This window comes from Antedon bifida, chromosome 2, assembly GCF_963402885.1.
Source record: "Antedon bifida chromosome 2, ecAntBifi1.1, whole genome shotgun sequence".
NCBI classification, from domain to species: Eukaryota; Metazoa; Echinodermata; class Crinoidea; order Comatulida; family Antedonidae; genus Antedon; species Antedon bifida.
Window position 1 is genome coordinate 6,770,337 of NC_136227.1, and position 27,456 is coordinate 6,797,792.

Below are 27,456 nucleotides of genomic sequence, written 5' to 3' on the forward strand. Positions count from 1 at the left end.
ATCAACCAAAATATTTAACTAAGTAATAAAAAGTAATGGTAAAATATGTGGTTAAAACCAATGAGCTTCTAAAATCTTCACCCCTAGACCCTCCTCAATATGAGGCCCTATCAATTATTTAGTAAATTAAAATCTGTCCCACACTATAAAACTACTACCTACTGTAATGTAATCCTCCTTTGGTTAATCTGCTATTTAAAATCTTTTAAAATTGTTTTAATTTAGTAGCACATGTAAATATATTTTTTTGCCTCTAAATTATTATTCGTCTTTTCTAAAGTTATTAGGTTGTTTTGATGGAATAGTGCGAAAAAAAAAAAATTAATTTAAATCTTGCATTTGAATTATTCATACTTTCTAAGAATTAAAACATTTGTAAACCCAGTGCTATGTTAGTTTTAATCCAGAATCATTAATAATTCTATCATTAATGTATTCATGGTCTAGTTACTACCTACTTACTTCTCTGATAGCATTCCTATCTTTTTATTGAGTTTAATGTTGTACAGTATATCTAAGGGAGGAGAGACTCGGCGAGCTCCCCAGGGTCAGTTACAAGTCAGTGAAGCATGACACGTAGTGTGACGCTTGTAGCTTAATCATGAATTTTGAAAGTTCAATGTGTCTGTATTAATGATTAATATTGATAATATTTGATAAGTGTTAATAATAATTAATGGAAACTGTAGGTTTAATTAAATAACTTCTTTTTATGTTGATATAATGCGGCATTCTCATTCCTGAAGACGATCAATGTATATTGATCGAAACGTCAAGAAACTCAACAGATCTTTTCAGAACTATATATACGTGGTGTACCGAAAACGTTATATCAGCATATTGATTTTGCCATGCAAACCTTCAAACAATAATAACTTCAATGTTTTTCCCACTAGGCAGTTGGTTAACACCACTCAACCCCCCTTTTTTTCTCAACATCCTAAATCCACTACAGTTCTTCACTTAAAACTGTTAATATACGTATAATACAATCTATGTTATTATGTATTTAACTGTCTAAATGTTTAATATAATTCACTATCTTTGTGTATGTTCTTGCTTTGTAACCTGACCTTTAACCTTTACAGCGAGAACGTAGAAAATGCTTATTGAATAACCAAGGCGACAGCGAAGTGGATTTTTGTACCAACCTTAGAAATAGGGTAACGTGCGGGTCTTCAATAATGAGGTGTCGCAAACTTACAGAATATGATAACAAATTTTTAAAATCATTTTTGAACTTTAAATAAATGAGTTCAAATCTATAATAATATTTTTGAAAATCTAATAAATAATTTCAAATAATTTGTTCCATATGAGTGTTAGCCTAAAGCTTTGTCTACATTATCAAAATAGTGTGATGTGCCCAAATATGACAGTGATATGGCCAAATACGTCGATATATGGGCACATCACATTTTGTTTCACATAAAGTTTGATAGTGTAAACAGAGCTTAACTCTTATATTTTGGTCATCTGGTTTAGGCTCAAACCTCTTCCCACATCCCCTAACTATACATAATTTTCATGCAGTATACTGTAGGTGTTGAATAACGCCCCTCTGGTATACTGTAAGCCTACCCCTCTCAATCTTGATTAATATTTGAAAGAAAGTCTAAATGTTGGTAGATGTTATCATTATCATATTTTGTAAGATTGTAAAACCTCCTTATTAAACTTATATCACAGTTTCTACTCAGCATGACTATGCCTAATACCAATCTATTTTTATTTTCAACCTGTCTGTATACAGTAGAACCCTCCTTTCCAATGGCAGATGCCGGATTTTGAAATTTTTTGGTGGATGAGGGGCTTCCAGGGCCTAAAAGTAGTGAAATGAAGTGCTGAACTTAATTTGATGTCCTACCTTTTGTATTACAATTTGTTGAATTTAGAGGGAGTCCAGTTCAGCTGTGCCTTCATTTGAATCCGCCCCTACTTCCCAACACAAATATTCAGGGGAGACCTAAACTACTGTATAGTAGTCTAAAACAGCATACAGAAAATTGTTATAACACTGCTTAAAGTCTAATGAAAAAAAAATCCCTGCTAACATAGGATTTTCTGTATGCAATACATTAGGCATTGGTCATGCCAAGTTGAATCTCTGAATAAGCTAATATAACCTGCATGTGTTTGATAAAAACAATTAATATTGATCGTATTTAAATAATATTAACATCCTTTATATAGCATGAATGTTTGTACTTCTAATAATTGTGTATGGTGAATATTGTAATGTTAAATATGTTTTTTTAAGGGCTATATATCTATATTTTTTGTTTGTCCAGACCAGCTCTTTTTCACCAGTTGGAAGTACTGTATATTTAATAGGAAAGGGGAGAGATGAGAGTTCCTGTATTTTCAAAAATTCATTTGTGTTTAATTGTTCTTCTGTGTACATTTAACTTGCTAGGTTTAAACAAAAATTAAATTCTCACTAATTACTGGTTTCACACAATCATAATGTTCTACTAATGACTGCTTTTGTTGTTGTTGATTTTGTATTATTTGCAGTTTGTCCGTGTGTTCTTTTCAGAGTTATGAACAATTTTGTAATGTGTTTTTATTTGATATATTTGTTTCTGTTGTGATAATGGTTTTAACATCAAGAGCACCCTCTATTTTCATATTTAAAAAGAAACTTTTTATAATAATATACTTGCAATATATATGGGCAAAAGAAGAGATTATAAGAGAGGAAGCTGTAGCTTCATTAGATGATATAGAGTTTATGAAAATTCTAAAACATATAAATAAAGGATACATAAAGTATTACTTATTAAAGATGTATTTTCTCCTAAAAAAAAATAATTCTTAAACATTTTTTGTTGAATATGCCATTTAAAAAAAAAAATATTTACCTGAAATAACTCTAATTTAAAGCAAAAATATAGTCAAATTGGCTGCCAGCCAATGGATTTTTGGTTGAATTTAACTATTTATTTTGTCATTTTATAAGTGAAAACATTATTTTTTATCGCTGTTTTTTTTTCTATGAAAGTGATTAACTTTATTAAAACTACAAAATAACCTATTCAAAGTCTGATTTAATTAATCATCATTTTTTGGTGGACAATACATCTTTAATAATTATTAATTTTCTTGTATATTTCTCTATACTCTCATTAACCAATTTATTTTTATTTAATTCCAATCCAACATCGAATCATCTCCACTAACATGCTGGTTATAACTTATAACATATAAATAGGTATTAGTTTCGATATATTGTTTCTTTCTCTAATATCTCTGGGACACCGTTATAGTGTAGTTTTGTCACAGATGAGAAACTTTTGCTTTCGTTTCAATTCTATTGTCCTTTTAACAAAACCGAAACAAAGGTCATTGTCTTGAAAATCCTCTTGAGAAAATATAAACATATTATTAAGAAAGAATGCAGATATAAAAATATACCACAATAATAATGTTACTATTATTGTTCTCCAAAAGTGAAAGGTGAAATTTATTTAATGAAACAATATTATTTAATAAATGAAATTAACCATGTATTTCGTTTATTAAGGGTTAAAAAAACCTTTGCTCTAAGTATAGAAATGAGTTAATCAAATTATAAACTAAATTAATATATTTAAGTGTTTTTTTATAATTTTAGGAAATTAATATTTATTTTATTTGGTAGAAATTACACTGGGTAGATATTAAAATAATAATAAATGAAATAATATTAAAATGGAGATGTGTGGAAATTGAGCAGGATAACAATTAAGCTGATTATTAAATAGATATTTATTTATATCTATTTAAATATAATATTTAATTAGTAATAATAAAATTATGTTTTTTAACTTATTTACATAATTAAATAATTCCATTTTCATTTATCTAACGCTTAGTCTGATTGGTTCTTTTAGGGTATCTTCATGTATGTGACGAATCGTGAGATTTTCGGGCATCTGGTGAACACTGAATACTTTGAGACGAACCACCTTCATAACGACATGTACGAAATATATAACAATCCAAAGGTAGAGGTTTTTTTTACAAATTTAATTATTCTAGATATGCTTATTACACTTTTACCGTATATCCTGTGGTATAATTCCACTCCCCTACAAACAATTTCAATATTTAAGGCTGCTCTAACAAAACACTATATTTCATGTTATGTATAATTTATTTGTATTTTTCTTGTATATGGTTTTATCTTTAACTGATTGTATTGTATGGAGTGAGTGCAGAATCTGTTTGGGCTTTGCCTATTCTCATTCCTGGTTATTTTTACATTGATGACCGAATAAATATTATTTATTATTTTACAAAATATACCAGAGGAAACCCAGGTTCAGAAAGTAAAATGATTGGTAAGCATTTCTTGTAATAAACACATCTGAACTGGCTATAGAGAGAGGCCTATACATTCAGATCAAAGGTTAATTACTGGGACTATACTCGGGGATTGCCTGTTTGTGAAAGACATAAAGTAGGAGGTGGGATTAGACCCGAAGTGGGATTACACCCAAGGAAATAAAGAAAAGAGAGATTTGTCGCATGCATATTTTTCATTATTCTTTAGATCCTCCCTAATTTTAATGCCCTGTTAATTCCATTGAAATGCCTCATAAACTTCTACATTCAAACAAAATAAATACATTAATTGAATCATATGTATTTACTGTATTAACTGCTATAGAATAATTTGAATATCAGAAAACAATTATAGGGCATCCACAGTATTTGGTCCATGAGTTTAAAACAAATTTTATTTACTGATTTTGATATAATTCTTGGCTATTTCTCAAAGTAGACTTTTTTGTTTATTTTCTGATCTTTATTTTTTAAGTTATTTCATTTCATTTCAAAAGACATTTATTTTCCTCCATAGCAAAACAGTACAAAATAATAAACAAAAATGGTAAGGAATATAAAAAATGAAATAGATGTTTGTTGTATAAACAACAGAAAAGTGAATTTAAGAAAATTGGCTATGGAGGAAGGCATAATCCCGAGAAGATGAGGAAATCTTGTGCTGGGTATGCCTATGCAAATAAAATGGATAATTGTAAATTGTAAAATTCATATTGTAAATTTCCATATTTTTCACTCTTCATTAATAACAAAACATTAAATAAAGAAAGCGAGATTTATAAAAGTTTTCCGGGTCCGTTACTAATTAGTGATTATTGAATATTAAATATGAAAAAATCATATTTAACGTTACAGATGGGTTATTTTAAAATCATATTTATTTCATAAACCATGCATCCTATAACAAGTAGACATTTTTGTTTTTTTTTCTGATCTTTATTTTTTAAGTTATTGAATATTAAATATGAAAAAATCATATTTAACGTTACAGATGGGTTATTTTAAAATCATATGCATCCTATAACAATTTTGTTAACATATAGTTACTTTATGTCTCAATTATACATAATCAAGTATTTAATTAACAATTTTTTTTGCCCCTATATTAATGAAGATGGTTATTAAATTATTGCGTTGATTGTAATGATAAAAATAGTGTGATATGAATAAACTAATTTAAACAATATTAACTTTTTTTTATTTTATCCTGTCCTGACATTTAGTAAATTGTTCTTTAAAAAACATTTAATTAAGAATAGTGAACTACGAAACAGAAAGTAATATTATAATTCAAAGTCGTAAGTCCAAGATAAATATTCAGATATGCCGTTAATTCCTGTCGTTTCTAATTTGTTCTAGTTAGTTCACGTTGATATCACTAATTAGTAACGGACCCGGAAAACTTTTATAAATCTCGCTTTCTTTATTTAATGTTTTGTTAAATGAAGAGTAAAAAATATTGAAATTTTCAATATATAGCTTAATAATAATAATAATAATATCATGGATTTATATAGCGCCTAATGTTGTGAAACCTCTAAGCGCTGAACATTATTACCCAAGTCAATTTTTTGGATCAAACATGTATGGAAACATACACCCATAATGCAGCTAGTAATCAGCGCAAAGGTGTGTCTTGATCTAACCGGGTCCCCATTTATACACCTGGGTGGAGAGATGCAAACGTAAGTAAAGTATCTTGCCTAGGGATACAAGCAATGCGCGAGAGTTGGATTCGAACCTCGATCTCACGATCAGTAGTCGAACGTCCAAAACATTGCGCCACATGCCCTCACCCAGCTTGGTAATAATGTTTTTGTTGGCCATTTTAAGGTCACATAATAATTTTTTAATTTCATTTTTTAATTCCACCAAAAATTAGATTGATTAGGGTTGATTTTATTAATGTTTATTTGTTTCATATATTTGTGCAATAATCATCTTTATTTACTAAATAACTATCATATTTAAAACATTTTCTATTAGTTTTATATATTTTCTTTTGATTTTTATAATGGTACAGTATATGGCCTTTCTGGTGAACATTCTGGGATCATTTCAAAATTAATCTGTTGCAGTTACTGCAGTAACTACAAGTTTCTGCAGCGTTTACATGATTTTCAATGAAAAAGTTTATGAAACAATCAATGCAAATAAAAGGTTGCTATGATTACATAAATAGTTTTTAAAAAGTAAACAGAATGTAATACTGCAGTAAAACAATTTTGACATTGATCCCTTAAGCTCTGTCTACACTATCAAAACCTTGTGACAACAAATGTGATGCGCCCATATATGGACATGATGATGCCATATATGGACATATCACTATCATATTTGGGCACATCACACTTTTTTTGTCAAACTAGTTTGATAGTGTAGACAGAGTTTTAGGAAGTTCATACAAAGACAATTAAAGCTTGCCTTGTAAATTTCTTAATCCTGCGTATCTACCTCTCCATTTCCAAAATGACATTTATTAGAAATGTTAGGTTTAAAGGATTAAGATAAAACTACTACTAGCACTCTACGTTAGTCACCAGTAACCACATTGTGAGTGGCGCTCTAATCTTTGACTGCGTAAGTTTGTGAGATAAAATCTTAATTGTTTGAAGGTGATTTAAAACTGTGTTTATCTGTGAAGTTTTTGACCTAATTTTGTGTTTTTGTTCTTCATGGAAATGATTTAGCTTAATTTTGAGATTTAACAAAAAAATTCTGTTCTAATTAATTATAAAAAATACTGTTCTACACCTTTTCCCACATCTCCAGAATATTAAAGTATTGTCCCCTGAAAAAATTATTATTTTAAATGTTTTTGTTGAATGTGCCATTTTAATGTCACCATAATAGTTATTCACTTTGACCAAAAATTGAGAAACAAACTATTTTCCTGAAAACAACAAAGTCAAATTGACTGACAGTCAATAGGTTTTTGGATGAATTTAAACGTTTTTTTTTGTCAAGAAAAAACATTGTTAACTTTATTAAAACTATTTCAAAGTTTTTTTTTTAATCATAATTTTTCTTGTGTTTTTGGGGGATAATAACTTTTTATTTATATTTAAAGTATTATAGTTAGGCATTGCCACCTGTCGACTAAGGTTTATAAGTTGGAATACCAATAATTACTTTTGTAACCAACTTTTACTTTTGTCCAAGATTGTTTCCCGAGAGTCTTATATGTTGTGTCATGGTTTATTAGGTTACCCAAAGTTTTATCTGTAACATAACTGGGCTGGTTACCTAAAAATTCTACTAGCCCAATTCCATTTTATTATCCCTGCATACCACTATAAAGCTAAACACAAGATTGACGCATGATTTGAGTATCTTAAATAAAGGTTAACAAACAGTTTTTATTTTATACTTGCCCGCCGAGCACAGAGGTGTTACCTGGGCTGGTAACCTACGACCTACTGTAGGATGACCTAGATAATTTTATATTGAATTGGGCGGTAGCCAAAATCCTGTATGATGATTATCATTTTTTTTATAAAGAAAACTATCTTGTTGAAAACATTTAATTATTTAATCAACTTAATCATATACTAATACCCGGGAAGAGTTAAATTTCACTCTTCCCTGCAATTTTGCTCTTCCCTGGTAATACAAACTTAAGTACCACTGTGAGACATGTGCAGATATAAATAATATCTCTTTTTCAATATTTAAAATTAAGGATAATCCTAAGAAACTTTAAAAAAGAAATTTATAGTTCCAAATTAGGCCATCGCATCAAACTTTCATTTTACCTTGTATAGGTGCAACCCGAACCTTACTGCAGTAATACAGTCTCCATTTTAACACACAGCATTGCCATTTTTAAAGTAATTTGTCTTTGGATTTATAAACTAAACTGTCTGTTAACATTATACTTTGTTATATTCTTAAAAAGGCTTGTTTATAAATGGATTCAAAGGGCAATATTACCTTTTTCCAAAATAGACAATAAGCAATTTCCTAACTTAACCTTTGAGTACATTTGTAAATTTTATGTATATAAATTAAATTTGTAATACATTTTGAGTGTATTTTTTAAAATAATTATAACTTATGTTATTTATATACAAATTTGAAAAGAGCATCCAGATAATGTAGTTCACGACATATTCTCTAGGCAATTACTATCATCACATTTAGACAAAAATAAATGTCATTTTGTAATGTTTAATTTCTTGTGAGGATACTTTTCACTCATGTCATTTTAAGATGTGCGGTAACTTTCTATCTGCTGACCTAGATTTGTCATTTTTGTTTTTATCAATCCAAAAATCTATTTTTTCCTCGTCTGCAATATAGTTATGATATGATATACTGTATTAAAACCAACCAATGTTACCCCAAAAATAAGTAGTTAAAGATATTGTCCCCCTAAAATTGTTTTGTTTTAAACTTTTCTTTTGTCTTTTTATGAGTGAAATAATAATTTTGTGTTCGTTTTTTTTTTGACAGAAGTGAATAAACTGCAAAATGGCCTATTAAAAGTCTGATTTATTAATCTTCATTTTTCATGTTTTTGGGGGACATACATCTTAAAGAAAAATATAACAAAAAAACAATTTGTTTAATTGACATATCAAGGTACCCTACATGATTCAATATCTTTTATGTTGGTTCAATGGGGTTTCCTATGTTTTTTGGAGCGTTTGCAGGGCTTTAGCAATACCCTAATTGGATGCCTATATAAGTGTGGATAATGTATATTCATTTAGTTATAGGTACAGTATGCGTATGGAAGGCTAAATAAGCTGGCTAAATATTTATTATGTCTTTGAATACAGTTTACTGTACTAGACAGTGCTTCATAAATCTAGGATCCGCCCTTAATTGTTCACAATTTCCTGAAAGCATAACCTGTTGCCAATAGCTCCAGTGAACCACTCAGTTTGATTGGCTTGCTTGGATGATGTATAGATTTTCTGTAATTTGATTGGCTTATGTCTGTTTTTGCAAATAACTAAATAAGGTGGTATACTGAACAGTGTGTAGGCCTACTTTGAAAAAATAATTGAACAGAAAAAAATTAGAACTAGGCAAAGGAGCAAATTGGTTCGAGTGTGTGGCCAAGCGGTTAAGACAGTGGAACCGTGATTATATAGCCATAACATCAGCAAGGGTTCGTGGCTCACATGGCTCCATGGTCCTGGTGGTAGAACAAGTCTTCTCGGATAAGGACTATAAACTGTAGGTCCAGTGTACACATCTAGCTCATGTGCACTTTAAAGTGATGAGTACAGTAGGGGGCTACCCCGGTGTACTATGTACACAATCACTGTCACTCACAGTCTCTGATCATACCTGGGCCCTCTGTGAGACCAGTCTTTGACTGAAGAAGTAACCCAGTATAAATAAATAATAATTTAAAAAAACAAAAGAAATTCTTTTCGGTTTCCCATGCTCAACTTTCCCCCTCTTAATATAATTCTCCTGTGTAGTTTTATCTCAAATAATGTGTATTATCTTTCATTGTCTGGTTGTCTGTAAGTTTTCAGCATGACCTATTAATTGACCGGGTGCAACTTTGAATGATGGACTCTAGGGAATGTTAAAAATGAAAGTCTTTCTGTAAACTTTCCTTTTTAAAAATAATACATTACTAAACTTTTTGTAGAAATAGTTTTTATTCAGGTTTAGTGTAATTATGTTGATATTACTTGTAATTCATCACTGCAAATTCATCAATACCTGTATATGACTGATTATAGTCCCATGGGCCTGTGTACAAAATGTTTATGAATATTATGGGATTTATTGATATTATAATTGATAACAATACAGTCTTTGTGATATATATTTTTGTCAATTTTGTGATAAAATAATGTGAGTAAACAGTTCATATTGATGTTTTTCTAAATATACATTATATGACATGTTTTACATGTACAGTGGCGTAACGGCTATGAGCGCTCACTGGCTAAACCTAGGGGCAGTGCCCAGAGGAAAAACAGCATTAAAATATTTCAAAAAGGCTGAAAACGCCTTGTGCTGGAGGGCAACTTTGGTTTCTAAACCAGGGGCCTCAGGCCTCTGTGTTACGTCACTGAACCTGTAGTTTAAAACCCTATACAGTAGAACTCCTCCTTTGGGACAATTCATGTTTTAACACTATGACCAACCCCTATTCAGGTGATACCCCTTACTCCCTTAATAGAGGTTCTACTATTATTCCCAGATTTATATTATTTATTGGCACATTGATAAGTAGCATAGGCAATTTACTCACTGTCCCAATAAGTGGCAATCAAGTCAAAATATTCTGACCTCAGACATGATTTGAACCCAATACTCTGATTGTTAAGTTGATTAAATTGGCATCTTGTTGAAAGGAAAATGAAATGAAAAGATCATCTTTAAATGATACCACCCAGTACTATTATTTATTAGTAATATTTGTACTGTTAAAGCAGTTTCTTATTGTTATCATAAGAAACATTCAATTAAACAATCGCAATAATTTATGAAAATTAATTTTCATTTCATTTCATTGCACCAACAAAATATCTATATATGTTGTACAATTTGATAACAATTGGTTACCTATCATTTTGCAAGAAGACTCAGCAAATTTCCAATATAGTTGATTTCGTTTTTATGCGAATTATTTCTGTATACATCCCTTTGTTTAAATGGTTGTCTGTGAAAGGTTAATGTATGCTAAATGTTGAATCCTCCAATACATGTTGTTGTTAAAGTACACCAGAAATGAAAGAATGATACTAATGTAATGATATAATGGAGAAATTTAGACAATCATGCCTTTCATGCTGGGCACAGTACCTAATTTCCCTGAAAACAAATTCAATATCGGTCAATACCGGTTTTACTTATTATTGATTAATATTGATTGATTTTGATTAATATTGAGTATTGATTAATATTGATTATTACTAATTATATCGAGTATTGATTAATATTGATTATTACTAATTATATTGAGTATTGATTAATATTGATTATTACTAATTATATTGAGTATTGGTTAATATTGATTATCGCTAATTATATTGAGTATTATTGATTATTACTAATTACATTGAGTATTGATTAATATTGATTATGCATATTATTGATGATTAATATTGATTTTACTGAATATTGATTGATAGATTATAAGTGATTATTGATTAATATTGATTAGTCATGAAAACTGTTCTTTTTCTTTATAGGATTGGGAACGTTTGTATTTACGACCGGATTATTGGGATACATTGAACGAAAAAACTGAAATTGAATCGGTAAATTATATATTTTTCTTTACTACAGTGCATTGAGTTTTGTTTTAGATTTATAAATCTTTGAGCAAAATTATTAGATTATAAGTTAATTGCTATTAGTAAAGTGTGATAACTCTGGCTTCTGTGTAAGATTTTGCCAGCATGAAAAAACTACACTACATTTATAAATGTAAGTGATACTTTCTTTAATGAATGACATCCTGTGTGTAACATCTTTTAATTAATTGTCCATTGGATATTTGTGTAGAAAATGTCTGAATTTTGTATTTGCAATTTTTGGGCATTCTACTTCAGTTACTGCAGTATATATTTGTTTATGGTAACATACTGTATGCTTTTAGTTTTTTTAATGGCATTTACTTCGGAAAAAAATATTTTCAAATAAAAAAACTTGCTACTAAATAGGTAGTTACTGCAGTAGAAGTTTGACATACTCCATTATATATTTCGTTTTCTTCAAAAACTATTATTGTAAAACTAATATTATTTTAATAAAAATACTATATGAGATTAAAATAAATATTTTTTTAAAAATGTAAGAATTCTCAAAAAATTCATAAAATTGATAGATTTAGAAGTCATTCTGGGATACTACACCCGAAGCCTTTAAGATGGTTGAAGGTTAGCTTAAAAAGTATAGTTTAATAAAAGAGTTTTATTTAGAAAACTTGCAGATTTACTGTAGGTGTAAATATTTTCTCTTTTAATTTTTATTCTAGCCATGCCCCGATGTTTATAGGTTCCCGTTGGTTTCAGATCTGTATGCGAAACAGATGATCGAGGAGTTAAATGCATTTGGAGAATGGTCCAATGGGGATAACAAGGTAAGTGACCTTTATTATTTAGTATGAGGTAGTCATAAACATGTATATGATTTTTTTTATGATAAGCAATAAGTTTGTTCCTTTTAATAAATGGAATTGGAACTTGTAAACGTGTGTAAAACAAAACTTATACAAAAAGGTTAAGGACCTGTAATATGTCAACTTTATAACTTGTGACCGTAGCGAGTTAATAAGTTTTTATATTCATGTTGGTATATCTCAGGTTTTGTGTGTTTTTTTTTATGTGAAATGTTGGTCTTTTTATATAGCCCTCTTTCACAAGTAATAGTTGTAATCTAGCCACATTCAGTATTGTCCATTTCACATAACACATACATGCATTTGTCAATTAGTCAAGACCCACTCATTGATAGAGAGACATGTTCACACCAGAGAATTGTAACCAACTCTCTGTTCACACTGATGATAAACACAAAACTTCACACCAATAGAAAACTTTGGCAAGTTTGTCTGTGAAATTCCAGGTGTTTAAATGTATTCCAAATTACACCAAGCGCAAGCAGTATTAATCGTTTGGCATTTTTGGGAAAATTATATTGAAGAAGAATTTTGAATAATTATCTTTTAAAAGTACTTTTGCTTGACTCCTTATATCATTTTTTGAATGCCTATTTATATATTTGTCACATGTTTTGTTTATTTGCATAATTATCAGCAATCACAGCTCCAATAAGTTGACATCCTATATATTAATTTTTTGAAAGGATTGTTTAAGACGCGTGTATTAATTAAAATGTTGGTGAAGAAATTGAACTTTGTTTATTTTCATTATTAATTTGATGATGAAAAAGAATCTCTAAAAAATGTTAGTATTGAAGTGGCCAAATAAATATAGAGGTTCCAATAAAAAAGGTTGTTATAACAGAAGCTGGTCACATAAAGACTGGACTTTTTTAGTCACTCTTGACTTACTTTCTTAATTCTTCCTATACTGGAATACAGTACTACAAGTAAATTTATGTAATAATGTATGTAATATAGTTTCACATTATACTGTGTATGCTCTCTCTTAAAAAAAAAAAAGATGAATAAGTAGAAACAGCAGAAATTATCGAGTATTGGAGTACAGAGGGTATACCAATTATTATTATTACTATTATTGTTATCGTTATCGTTAAAACCACTAAATGGTTAAAACTACAATAATAATAAAAAAAATAACCATTGTTTAAATTCTGACATGAAAAACTTTGTTTCGTGTTATTGCTTGTAATTTGTAAAGTGCTTTGTATCGTAATAATAACAATTAAGGTTAAGTTCTTGTTTGTTAATATAATCTTGGTGAAAATAAACATTTAATGAGGAAACAAATTGTGGAAACCACAAGATACCGGATTAGATTGCCTATATCAACAACTGAATAAAGAGCAATTGTCTATTTTAATATCAAAAGTGCTCTAGAAAATGTAAGAAACCTTACTTAGAGTGACATGAGAAGTGATAGTTAATGATTAAGTACATAATAGTAACTAAAATTTCTTCTCAAGGCTCTTAAAAAAACAACATTTAATGAGGAAGAACATTTTGGGAACTACATATGATATACTGGATAATATTGCCAACAACTGAATAAAGAGCAATTGTGTATTATCAATAGCACACTAGAAATATGTAAGAAAACCTATTTAGAGTGACATGAGAAGTGGTAGTTGATTGAGTACGTAATAGTAACGAAAATTTCTTCTCAAGGCTCTTAAAAAAACATTTAATGAGGAAGAAAATTATGGGAACTACAAGATATACCGGATAATACGGCCTACTTTTGTTTGGCTGTACATGTCTTGTTGAAAATGCGGAACCTATTATGATCATATAACATTGAACAACGCTTTTAGGATGTGAAGAAATGCTTAAATACGCATGTGAAACTTGTCTTGTCTTCACTAATGCAAGAGAAACATCAAGTTACTGATTGCTGAACAATAAGTACAAGATATTAAAAGAAAATCATCATGCACTGTATTGGGTAAGGACAGTTTAAACTGTATTGTTTTACAAAATTATTAGTTTTACTTGTGTTTATTTTAAAATACAACTTGTAGTCACTGTAGTGTTTAAAGTGTAGTTCCCATTTAGAACGCAAGTGTGTTGACCAAGCGAAACCGTCTGTTGGAGTGATCCATCGTGTTCTGATTGGTCAAATTGCTTACAGTGGACTTACGTCCTTGTGTTGCATCCAAGTGAGAATCAATATTTACATTAGAATTCTTTGTTATTCTTTGAAAATGATATACAGCTTAGACCAACATTCACAGTACAATTATCTTTAAAATATAGTTGCTTGTTGCATCATCATTGTTATACATTTTTAGAACTATAAATTTCAAATCTCCCAACACTGAGAAATGCAATTTTAAAAAAACATACCTCTAATGTTTGAAAATCTATAATTTTTACTAGGCCTAGAAAACTGAATAAGATTTTAGAATAGAAAACATACTAATATCGTTCCATAAGATGTTAATTATTATAATTTCATGCGCTCTGTATAAGTATTATAATTTTTATGTATATTATTATACAGTATAATATATATGTTTTTACTACACAGAAGGCAATATTTTGATTTTTTAATAGCGTGCCCCTCCCCCTATTGTTTGATGTATTTTCAAAATGTTCTATAGTTTGTTTATGCTTTCATAACATTTGTGATGTTTAATTTTTTAAGTTGCGAATTCTGTAGTTTTAGTAAGTAATTTATCATAAAGTAGATTCTGTATGTATATCAATTTCATTTTTATCTTTTAAATATTAATTATCTCTTTAAAAACTATTTGATTTCAGATTGAACAGTTTTTTGACAACTGTAATACAATTGCTTGCTGTAATCCAAGTAATCAAATCATCAAAAACTGATTCTGATGCTTGTAATAGCTGTTGTACAGCTGGGGTTCCTGGCATTCCAGGACATAATGGGAATCCAGGTACATCAGGACCACAGGGGGAAAAGGGAATCAAAGGAAAACAAGGAATAAAAGGAAAACAAGGAATGAAAGGAGATAATGGAAGGAATTGCTTAGATGGAATTCCCGGTAAATTAGGACCAAAAGGACATCAAGGCCTCATTGGGCTACCAGGTGAATCAGGACCTCAAGGTTTCACTGGGCAACCTGGGCAAATTGGTCAAAAAGGAGAAAAGGGTGAACAAGCTCTTAATATTCCTAGTCAGCTTAGGTCTGCCTTTACAGCAACTTTTTCTTTCGATCCAACCCACGGTCCTATGCGTCCTGATGTTGCCCCATTAAAGTACAACAGAATATATACAAATATAGGAAATCACTACAACAAAACAGCGGGCAAGTTTGTTTGTGCAATTCCAGGTGTTTATGTATTCCAAGTTACATCAATGAAAAGTATGGAGCGTGATGGTTTTATGACATACCTGATGAAAAATGGCCATGCTCAAGCAGTCATAAGAGAAGGGGATCATTTGTATCATACAACAAATAGTAGAACTCATGGTTCTGCAAGCACAATGGTGTTACTTGATCTAGTAGTTGGTGATGAAGTATGGACTCAGCCAGTTAGTTTAAACACAAACAATTACTACGTTCGCAATGGATCTTGTTCATTCTCTGGTTTCTTGCTTTATGCTGCATAAAGTAACATGCAAAGATGGCTCCAATGATGATATAAATAGAATATAAGATATAATGTTTGTTTGTATTGTTTAAACAATTATAATGAAATATAATTTCCAAAAGTATAATAAACAAATATTCTGTAACTTTAAAAGTAATGTGATAATTTCCAAAGCATATTTTTAATAAATAACAACATGTAGATAAGTAGTAAAATAGCTAAACTACATACATGTAGAAAATAAGTACTGTATATAATTAAAATATTGTATATGCCTATATAGGTAAGATAAATACAAACAATACATTAGTTAAATTGATTAAACCATAAAACAATAATAAATGTGTATACTGTAATAGTTTTCCTTCTTTTATTATGTTTATAAATGCATGTTTCATACTTTAATAGTTGGCTTATGTCGACACGGAACAGAAAGAAACTCAATTCAGCTCATCTGTGCTCCGAGCAACTGACCTCAACTGACCTCAACACCAAGTAAGCATGGTTGTGTAAAATATGTTAACAGAAGAAGCAGAGTTGAGTGGAAGGACTTTTCCAAAATTCAAAAAAGAATAATAACAACTGAAAACTTTAGAATTTGCATAGCTGGTAACTTAACAGGATCTGATAGTAAAAGAGGTTTTTAAAGAAAATGAGCCTGTAATAAATTAGGTCACATAAATAGGGTGCAGTCGATATGTTGTCTGTTGTCACCTAGACATAGAAAGCATCATAACTGTGTCAAGGTGGGGAGCAAGGGAACATCCAACATCCCTGCATGCGTACAGTGAAGTAACATAATTTGGTTGTCAGTTGTTGCAAATCTAAAGCTAATATTTCTGTTTATAGCTTATCAAATTATTAAATAAAGGATGATGTGTTACAGTAAAAATCTTGAGGTATTGAAGTTCGGGTAGCACACCTTCAAATTATTAGTACATTAGATGATTTAAAACAATATTTAAGAACAACCATTCTATTGTTGCCGTGACACAAACAAGCTTATCATGGATTAAGTACTTATTTATTAACAAAATTTCTTCGAACAATTAAGAAAATCGATGGTAACCATATGATATCAGATAATATGGCGCACCTTTTTTTGGTATTACATCAACAATTGAACTTTGTTTTATGTGAATTATCATTTTCATATGTAAGCTCTTCATTTCAACTATGAGTTGTATTTTGAGTCTTTTTATACCGATTAAATAAAAAAAAAAAAATAAAAAAAAAATAAAGGGTGATTGTCTATCAGAAATTCGGAAATCTATTATGACCAAATATGGTCAAATTGAACAGCAGTGTTTGGGTGTGAAAAATTGCTTAAATACGATGTGAAACTTGTCTTGTCTTCACTAATGCAAGAGAAACATCAAGTTACTGATTGCTGAACAACAAGAACAAGATATTAAAGAAACAATTATGTATTTTGGGTAAGTAAATTAATATTAGATACATTTATATGTTTTAAAATATACTACTGTAGTAGCACACTGTAAAACATTGAAGGACTTTTTGAGATAGATAGATTGATTGAACCTATAATATAGGCTTCAAATTACATTTTGTATCTGAGCGATAAAATTTGTTTATTAAGTATTATAAGGTAGCCATTTTAGCTGTCTTGATTGGGTGTCTAGAAAACTCAGATCTCAGATATATATGACTTTTATAGATCTAGAAAACTCAGATATCTGACTTTTCTAGCTAGAAAACTCAGATATCTGACGTGTCTAGATCTAGAAAACTCGGATATCAAGATCTGAGTTTTCTAGTTCCAGAATGGAACTAGAAAACCCAGATTATCAAACGGATCGTTCCATTATTAATCAGAGGGTAGCTTGTTTGAAACTACAGTATTATACGTTTTCTTACTAATGCTAATAATTAGCCTAGCTAAGCAAACTCAATTCAAGTCTCAACGTGTGGGCGCTATCGCGATGTATCGCGAAGAGTAGGCCTGGCCCTACTAGCTAAAAGTGGTCAACTCGTACCTATTCCCAACTTAGCTAACTCGTACCTCAACCAACTCGTACACACACCAACTCGTACATACCTAATTTTTAAACCTAAATTTTAACGGTAACGTGCACTGTATTTTCTTTATGATTTAAGCCGTAGGCCGCTTCTACATGTTACAATATTAGTACACAGTAATCAGTTTTAATAATACTCTAGTATTTCAAATGACCGACCTTCTGATTATTAATGGAACGATCCAAATGACCTACCAACCAATCATTTGATGATCTGAGTTTTCTAGTTCCATTCTGAAACTAGATAACTCGGATATTGATATCTGAGTTTTCTAGATCTAGGAAAGTCAGATATCTGAGTTTTCTAGATCTAGAAAACTCAGATATATCTGAGATGAGATATATCTGAGATCTGAGTTTTCTAGACACCCATCTTGGTTCTTAGTAGCTTAGCTGTGCTTTCACATCGGGATGGTAACAAAAGGGGATGGTAAATTAATGGAGCATGGTCGATTTCGAGACAAAAGTGATAACGGGTCTTCTAGACTTCGGCCTTATACCCTGTACACGTGAGCTCAAAGTTCAAAAGTAAGGAACTAAAACACCTAATCAAAACCTTAAAAGGGCTTAAAAAGATTTTAATGAATGTAGAAGAACCAGTGAGTGAATTGACAGCCTAAACATACTAGTTAAGTATGATGTTTTAGTTACGTTTACAACATCAAACCATGAAGAACTTGGGCCCACCACATGCATGCAATTTGTACTGATCTGCCATTTTTTAATTTTAGAAAAGTTTCAAAATGACGTCATAAGCTTTGCTCCGTTCATCGATCAAACTATCAATTGACTCGATAAATGAGGATTATTATTATTATATAACGGAATGGGGTTTATATATACTGGGTTTATACGCATGCGCAAATTAATGTTTTATATGAATTACCATCTCCTTTCGTCTACCATCTCGATGTGGAAGCTCACTAATGTTAAAATGTATTTTTCTAGACTCTAGTCAGCACATAATTCCTGATGACTGTAAAAATAAATTAACTTGATTTCAGATTTAAGACGTTTTTCATACTTGCTGTCCTCCAAGTAATAAATTCTTCTGAATCTGATCCTGAAGTTTGTAATAGCTGTTGTACAGATGGGGTTCCTGGCATTCCAGGAAATAATGGTATTCCAGGTGTGTCAGGGCGACAAGGACAAAATGGAGAACCGGGAATGAAAGGAGAACAAGGAGAGAAAGGAGAAGAAGGAATGAAAGGGGATAGTGGAAGGAATGGCTCAAATGGAGTTCCCGGAGAAATAGGACTACAGGGACCTCAAGGGCCGGCAGGTGAATCAGGACCTAATGGTCTTCCTGGTGAATCGGGGCTTCGAGGGCGAACAGGGTCAAGTGGTCAAAAAGGACAAAAGGGTGACCGAGCAATTCAGAGAAAGTCTGCCTTTTCCGCAGTTTTTAAATCATCCCCAGGTCGTCCTACTGGTATATTGAAGTATGACACAATAGTTACAAATGTAGGAAATCACTACAACAAATACACTGGCAAATTTGTCTGTGTAATTCCAGGCGTGTATGTGTTCTATGTAACATCATTGTCCAATAATGGTAATGGTTTTATAACATACTTGCGTAAAAATGGTCAAACTCAAGTAACCGCACGTATGTCAGTTGGTGTTAATACTGCTAGCACAATGGTGATACTTGACCTAGTACAAGGTGATCAAATATGGACTGAGCCAAATGTAAACTATAACTATTACTTGAGTAACATCAATGGTCATTGCTCATTCTCAGGGTTCTTGCTTTATGCAGCATAAAATAACAGCAACGGTTACTCTAACGATGATAAGATATCAAGATATAATATTTGCTTGTATTTTATAATATATCAAGTATTTGTGACATTAAAATTTCATTAAAAACACCATTTTTTGGTAAATTAAGCCAACACGCACTAATAGTTTTGGCCATTTTTTGAATGCCCTTTTTATATTTTAAAATGTTGCATTTTTTTTTATTGCTGTTATGATTTAACATTATATGTTATTCTATTTTTCTTGAGAAAATTGAAATTTTTAAAATGCATGTACTGTATTAATTAAAAATGAAGATGAATAAATTTTGAACTTTCAACTGTATGTATCGATTCTTTTATTTGGTGCCAATGAGGAAAATCCTAAAAAAAGAACGATCGAAGTGGTCCAATAAAAGAGGTTAGAAGATGGTAACATGGAGGGTCCAATAAAGAAGGTTGTTATAACAGAAGCTGGTCACATGGAGGGTCCAATAAACAAGGTTGTTATAACAGAAGCTGGTCACATTGGAAATAAGCAGTAATAAGTTTTAAAATTACAAAATTAAAATTACTTTAGATATAATAATTTTAATTTGATTTTAATTTTCTGTTTGATTTTAAATTCAAGTAGTATACTGTTTTACTTTTTTGTAATTGAATTAAAATTCAACAGAAAAATATATTTTAATTAATTTAATTTAAATTTTGTAATTAAAAAATGTTACACATCCTTTTATTGAATTTTGTATTTGATTTATAAATTAAAAATAAAAATATATTAGATTTCTTCAAGTCTTATAATTAAACCCTTTGACATTTGCTCAAACTCTTTAGGAAAAAAATGATATAGAAAGTTTTTTATTATGATGTCCCGTGAGTTGTATTACGATCAGATATGGACATACAGTCTCCAGTCCTTCCTTGAGCTACCACTATGAAAAACAGAAAAATAGAACCTGAACAAAATGTAAAACACAAGGGGTATTTGTTTTCGGACAGGACGTGTATATAAAGCCGGTTATTACCTGAATTTCTAAACTGATTTATCACTGATAATATTAGACTTGACTCCCGGCCTAACATCGGTTTTCCACATTTTCTCCCGGATTACAAAGATAACTGAATTTTTATGTATTTCTGCACAAAAAAGACTTAATACACACAAGCAAATGTACAATATTTATTTTAAGCCATTGTACGACCATCTGCAATTTTCTGATTTTCTGACAAGGGATTCCCCTCACATAGCCACCATGTGACGTCACACACTGCACTCCTTAAATCTCGATAATAAAATAGAGTGTGCTATTGACCTAAACAAACACCACCTCCTATTTTTTTAAATTCAGTTGGCATGTATGTAGAAAGTTTGTGTCTTTTTTTTTAATCAGTAAGGTTATAAGTGAAAATAAATTGACCATTATACCAATAGCCTCACCCCTTTATAAACACACTATATTTTTGCCAGTTGAGTGGTTGATTTTGTAACGAATGACATACATTTGTTATCTAATTTTAACAATTGATAGTGGTATACTACGCACTCAGCATTTTAAATTTAAAAGGATTTATAGTATTGGAACTCTTCCAATGTATCATTACCATGCTGGTAATACAGAAAACAAACACGTATAAGATCCTTTACAAACTCCAGTTCTTGGAATTGGTTTAACTTTCAATATGCTAAAGAACTGATATCAATGTTAAGGTTGTTGACGCTGATCAGCTTAAACCAGGAATTATTGTAAATGAAAGTTTTTTATGTAAATCTGTATGTAAATAACTTAAGCTACTTGTCATAGAGCACTGCAGACAAGTTGGAATTAACATAATTCATGTGATCTTAAGTGTAAAATATTATCTTTTCTAGAACAACTTTCAGTTTTAAATAAATATGGTGTGAAAAATATACTGAGTATGTTTGATTACAATGGATTCGAACTCATAATCTCCACATTACAGGCCTGGAATCATTCTTGTTGTTCACCTAAAACTAGTAATTTGTTGTGTATACTAATGGAATGTCAAGCGAATAGGCAAAAATTCAAATTTCCAGTTTAAATTAATTAGCGAGAAAAACAAGCTAGTATATGCCCAAAGCAGATTCATAGTTATTTATTGTAATTTTATGTACTGCAGAAACTCTATTAAGGGGACATCTTTGTGACCCAAAAATGTGTTCCATAAGTGTCTCCTTATTAGGGATGTCCCAAAGGTTGAATATTATTTCATTGATGTGGAGAGAGTAATAGGTTTGAGAAAGTGAATAGCCTTTTTTGTTCTTAGTCCTCATATTGGTGTATTTTTGTGATTGTGATTAAGTGTAATTAAAATCAGAATATAAAATTGTGTATATACAGTTCATGTTCATATTCTATTTATTATATTAATTTGATCACGATCCCAATGGAAATAAGCTAATAAGCTTTTTGACCTATCCTGGAAATTCTTTTATTTGTAATGTCAGTAATTTATGTACGGTATCACTGTGAATGTATTTTTGATGATGATTTTTCTAATAAATTAAAATCAAATCATCCCTCTTCCAAATATGACTTATATATTGCTTTTCATTGTTATTTTTATCCATACTGATTATATTCACATATTTCAGTTGTAATAATTGCCAAAACAGAATAATTTTGTGTTTTCTATTTCATCGATATCACATAGATACTTCACTGTTTGCCATTTGTTTTGGTCTACTTTCTTTTTGCGGATATCTCAAACATACTTTAGCGGCGCTCCAAATTTGGAACGAGTTTCATTCTGTCACTCGAACCGATGGCTTTCATCACCTTTTAATTGCTTACAAATGTTAATGTATTCCTCTAGAGGGCGACTGTGATGAACGAAGAAGCATGGTTTTCAATTCTTGTCAATCAATCAAGATAATTATTTTGTTTTCATATTTCAAACAGTCACAGATGTCACTGCCTGGAAGATATCAATTTGTAACACTGGTTAATTTTCACCTGTTGAGCACTGGGAAAAAGGATATTAAATTCGACATCACCCCCACCCCCACCCCATCTGCTCCAATGTTCCATAATTGGTCATGCATTATAAAATTTTTTCTGTGGTTGATACTGTATTTTATTTTATTATTTTTTGGAAAAAAATGGATGCCTTATGAACAAAAATTTGTGTTTTTGTAGGATCCACGTTTAGATGGAGGTTATGAAAATGTGCCGACACGAGATATTCACATGAATCAGATTGGTTTTGAGAAACAATGGCTGTTCCTTGTAAAGACCTATGTAGCACCAATACAAGAGAGACTGTATCCTGGCTACTATACTAAGGTATGTGGATTGATTTGGAAGGACGCAGGGCGGCGGGGGATGAGTTTGGGTTAGGGGAGGAGTATTTGGTTGGGGGAGGAGTGACTGGTTGGAGGAGAAGTGTCTAGTTGGGGGAGGAGTGTCTGGTTGGGGGAGAAGTGTGTTTATGTCAATATTTATTTATTATCCAACATCAATATAGCTTTGTTTTTTGTGAGGAGAATCTGGGTTGTGGTAAAGGTATAATAATATTATTTTACCAAATTGAGGGCAGGGAGGAGGTTGGTGAGATTTGACTTCTAAATTAACTTAGCTCAATGTCCTTCTTGGCAATGTTTGTTTAGAAATTTAGAGATTCTGTAAGTTACTTTTTTGTGGAGATGAAGTAAAAGGAAAATGGAATCACTCACTTCATGATTTAAATAGTATACTAACCACTTATTATAGTTTAGTGTTAATGCTGCTAAACAAACTTAAATACATGTAAAATTAATTTAATTAATATAAATATCTGCACTTATTTTGAACTGCCCTAGAGCTGACTCGTTTGCCCCTTATCAAATCAGCTGATGATATGTCACCTGGTGATCTTTTAGACAGATTAGGGACATTTCCCAAATGACGCAACTGATCGTCAGAAGTTTGAGTTGTTTTATTTTAGTTTGAATTCACATCACATTATAATATGAAAGACATCAGTAATATATAATAAAAACATCATGAAAATGTATAAATACATAAATAAAAACAAAATAAAGGTGAGATTTATGAAGTCAAAGGAGACATGAATAACAAAAATAACATGAACAAAGAAAGCGTACGTCAAAAGTCAATTGGTGTACGATACACTTAAACTTACAATGATTATATTTCTTGATGGGAATGTCCGTTTGTTAGTCAAAAAGTATATGGTGATCAGTGTTTCAACATCACATCATGGTATGAAATAATAATCAATAATATAAAGTATCATAAACATTATTAAAATCAATAGTATGAGTGTTACTGTAACTTTGTTGTTATCCTTCCAATCCTAAGGTCTAGGGTTCAATGCTGACCTAGTGCCAGGGTTAACTCACGACTATTTCAACTCCACTCCCTAAGCCCAAAATCAGACTTAGTTTTAAGCACTATAAAATAGATTGTCCATCCTGTATTTTGTTAAGTTACTCACTGTTGGTTGTGTATAAAATATATAAAAAAAAAAAAATAAAAAAAAAAACTTTTATGATTTCTGAATTCAGAGAATGCATGGTAATAAAAAAAATTAATCCAATGTGGTCCTATAGTAATTATAAATTGATTATATAAAGGGATAATAAATTGACCAACTGACCAATTGACTAACTACAAAATCTTACTGAGAAAATAGCAAATGAAAAATTGGTTTTTAATCGACCATAAAATATGTTTTAGACTGTAAAAGATGTGTTAGACCGTAAAATATGTTTAGACTGTAAAAGATGTTTTAGACCGTAAAAGATGTTTTAGACTGTAAAAGATATTTTAGACCGTCAAAGATGTTTTAGACTGTCAAAGATGTTTTAGACCGTCAAAGGTGTTTTATACTGTAAAAGATGTTTTAGACTGTAAAAGATGTCTTAAACAGTTTCAGTAATCTGGAATTTTACTTTTGGACAACTCTTAACATCAATTTTAAAAGGGAAAAAATAATTTGTTGCTTTTAAAATAAATTGGTTTAAATACTTATTCATAATAATTGAATTAACCAAACTGCTTTAAGGCTTATCCACTCCTCTCTCTCTTTAGACCTAAGTGATCAGTATCACCCTTGATGATTTGTCCCATAGGATCTGGTTACATCTTTCCACCCTCAACTCTCTTCAAAATGTGTAATTTTAACCTTTACTGTACATGCATGATACATAAATATTTTAATTTGATTAAAAAGCAACTAGATTTTCTGGTGAACTAAATGCTTGATGATAATATTGTAAAATCATTTTGTGTTTTTTGATTTAAAGGCATTTGCAATAATGAATTTTGTGGTACGGTACAAACCAGAAGAACAACCGTTTTTGAGACCCCATCATGATTCGTCAACTTTTACATTGAATATCGCCCTCAACAGACATGGAATTGATTATGAGGTGAGTTGAATTGGTAACAAAATTCTGTTGAACTTGAAGATGAAAAAAATGCATCTTAAAAAATTCTTCTGAATAAAGTAACCCTTAGGAACAGATCCAGAGGGTTAGTTGCCATTTGAGAGCGAAAATGTTATTTTTTATTATCTAATTTTGACAAGGACTTGCTATTAATATTCTTATGTTAGCACTTCCTTTTTTAGAAAATCCTGGATCAGCCCCTGTGTATCTATATTTTAAATATTCTCTTAACAAAATCATAATTTAATGCTTATCTTCAAATATTTCCAGATCTAATAAAACAATTTTTAAAAATGTCAAAAATGTTGTTTTAAGCATAAATGATTCACGTTATTCCCTAAACCACTAATAAAAACGTTGACAAAGTTTTGCAGGATGCGCTCTTGCACTTTCTCTATTCTAGAGGATCACGCTTATAAACTCGGGAATTCTCTCCGAAATCCTTAACTTTCTATATGGCTCACTGCTATATATGATAATGAAGCTATCTGATTGGATATCAGTATGAACTCATTATAACGAGCGCTGTTATATTTCTGTAAAATTTTAAATTTTGACAGTTTCAAGTGTGGAAGTTGATTGTAATCTTGTTAATAATGACTTTCTGTGCGTTTTGGACTACATACTGCTCTGTGTCCGTTAATGATGATTTAAATCATATTTCTCTTCTTTCGTATTAAATTACATCATAATTACAATTTGATTGGACCTCTAACTCTGCCCATTTTCCATTTCGGTAACTTCTTCTAAAAAATGATTTAATAAAATAATTAATATTATTTTTACTTTTTCTTACTTTAAAATTGTTGGAAAGGCTTCCCCTACATTATTATAATATTCAATGTTAAAGTGGAGGTGTACTCAGGGCTTTTCCTTCTGTTATTTACTTCAGTATATTAATATTAGTAGGTACAAACATAAAAAATCATATCAAAATAAGCAGTTTCTGAGAAATCAGAAAAATAAAAAAATGTGCAAAAATATCGAAAAATCACTGTATATTTTTTTCAGCAGTTAGGTAATGACCTTAGTTGTAAAGGTCACGTTACCATGTTATGTTACGTCACGTCTCCTCCTCTCTCGTCGTCGGATCGCTCGAGCTGACAAGAAGCGTTACTTACTATTACTTACTAAGTGTATCATTTTCGTCTCCCTACTCATTATCCACACTTATTTATTATTGTCTTGCCTTTTGTTATTACTTTTTGCGTCTACTCTTAGCTTCAAAATGAAGCACTGTATGGTATATAAGTGCCATAACAAGTCACATAGAGATATCGATCAAGTGAGGTTAATCTCCATTCGTCTCTCTGTTGCTGGGGCCTAGGCCTCGCTAGGCCTAGGCTAGTCTGATTTACATATTCGCCGTCGGCAGTTTGTGATGATTGTATGGGCCTAGGTTCTGTTTTCAACGCATAACCATGTCTTTCTGGTCTAGGCCTACAATTAAACATTGCAGTTTGATCCGTCTATCTTTTCAAATAACCACCGCAAAACAATTTTAATCTTAGACTAATTATTTGTATGTATTTATATCCTAGTTTATCGAGTCGAGGATCGAGAGAGATCGATCGAGTCCAGCGCTCGGAGGATCGGAGAGTATAGAAAGCCAAAAGTCGCACATGCGCAAATTGATTGACTCCCTAGAAAGTAAAAATTACCCACAAGCTCACGCAAACATGGATTGGTCAAGCCCTTAAAAACACATCGGGAATGAAAAATTCGGCTTCCGAAGAATCTGAAAACATATATTTCTGGAACTTACATATATTACATTTTTTTTTTTACAGGCAAATGAATAGGGAAAAGGGTTTGTAATTTGAACTATCCCCCAGATGGCATTTTTTGATATTTTTTCAGAATAACCATGCAGCATACAACATAAAAAAAATTACCTTAATTTAGATGAAAGTAATGTTTATTATGAACTAAATAAAATAAAAATGTGAAATTTTTTGAGAGCACCTCCACTTTAATATATATGCAATATTTCAAAAAAAAAATCTAATTATTTTAAAGATGCTTAATTATGTATGGAAAGTACGATTTAAATTATCATTTCTGATACATTTCTGTCCGACAAATTAATTGTACAGATTGTTATTAACTGCTTTCTTCAGTACAGAAATCTACTTTAGACTTTGATAACCTAGATATTATGGAATATGAGTGAAATAATGATGATAATAATGTAATATCTATGTTAAAACTTAAGTGATGTATTGCACTATTTACAGTATCTGTAGATTCCTTTCTTACATTACA

The 27,456-nt window shown here is 30.7% G+C and overlaps 3 protein-coding genes across 4 annotated transcripts in view; all 3 read left to right on the plus strand.

Moving 5' to 3' along the window:
* Window positions 1–27,456, plus strand: part of LOC144836053 (procollagen-lysine,2-oxoglutarate 5-dioxygenase 1-like) — a 46,888-nt gene that overhangs the window by 15,586 nt on the left and 3,846 nt on the right. The window contains exons 14-19 of one of the 2 annotated variants that reach the window (XM_078691229.1): window positions 1,089–1,163; window positions 3,876–3,989; window positions 11,499–11,567; window positions 12,287–12,391; window positions 22,937–23,083; window positions 25,048–25,173. In XM_078691229.1, the coding sequence (XP_078547355.1) occupies window positions 1,089–1,163; window positions 3,876–3,989; window positions 11,499–11,567; window positions 12,287–12,391; window positions 22,937–23,083; window positions 25,048–25,173 (636 nt within the window). The remainder of the gene's footprint in view (window positions 1–1,088; window positions 1,164–3,875; window positions 3,990–11,498; window positions 11,568–12,286; window positions 12,392–22,936; window positions 23,084–25,047; window positions 25,174–27,456) is intronic. The other variant, XM_078691230.1, reaches the window with a different exon arrangement.
* Window positions 14,365–16,477, plus strand: LOC144858703 (uncharacterized). The gene is made up of 3 exons (XM_078714800.1): window positions 14,365–14,378; window positions 15,197–15,935; window positions 16,403–16,477. Exons 1-3 carry the CDS (start codon window positions 14,365–14,367, stop codon window positions 16,475–16,477), a joined length of 828 nt encoding a protein of 275 aa, XP_078570926.1.
* Window positions 17,311–20,034, plus strand: LOC144836067 (complement C1q-like protein 2). The gene is made up of 2 exons (XM_078691246.1): window positions 17,311–17,430; window positions 19,038–20,034. Exons 1-2 carry the CDS (start codon window positions 17,420–17,422, stop codon window positions 19,798–19,800), a joined length of 774 nt encoding a protein of 257 aa, XP_078547372.1. The 5' UTR covers window positions 17,311–17,419; the 3' UTR covers window positions 19,801–20,034.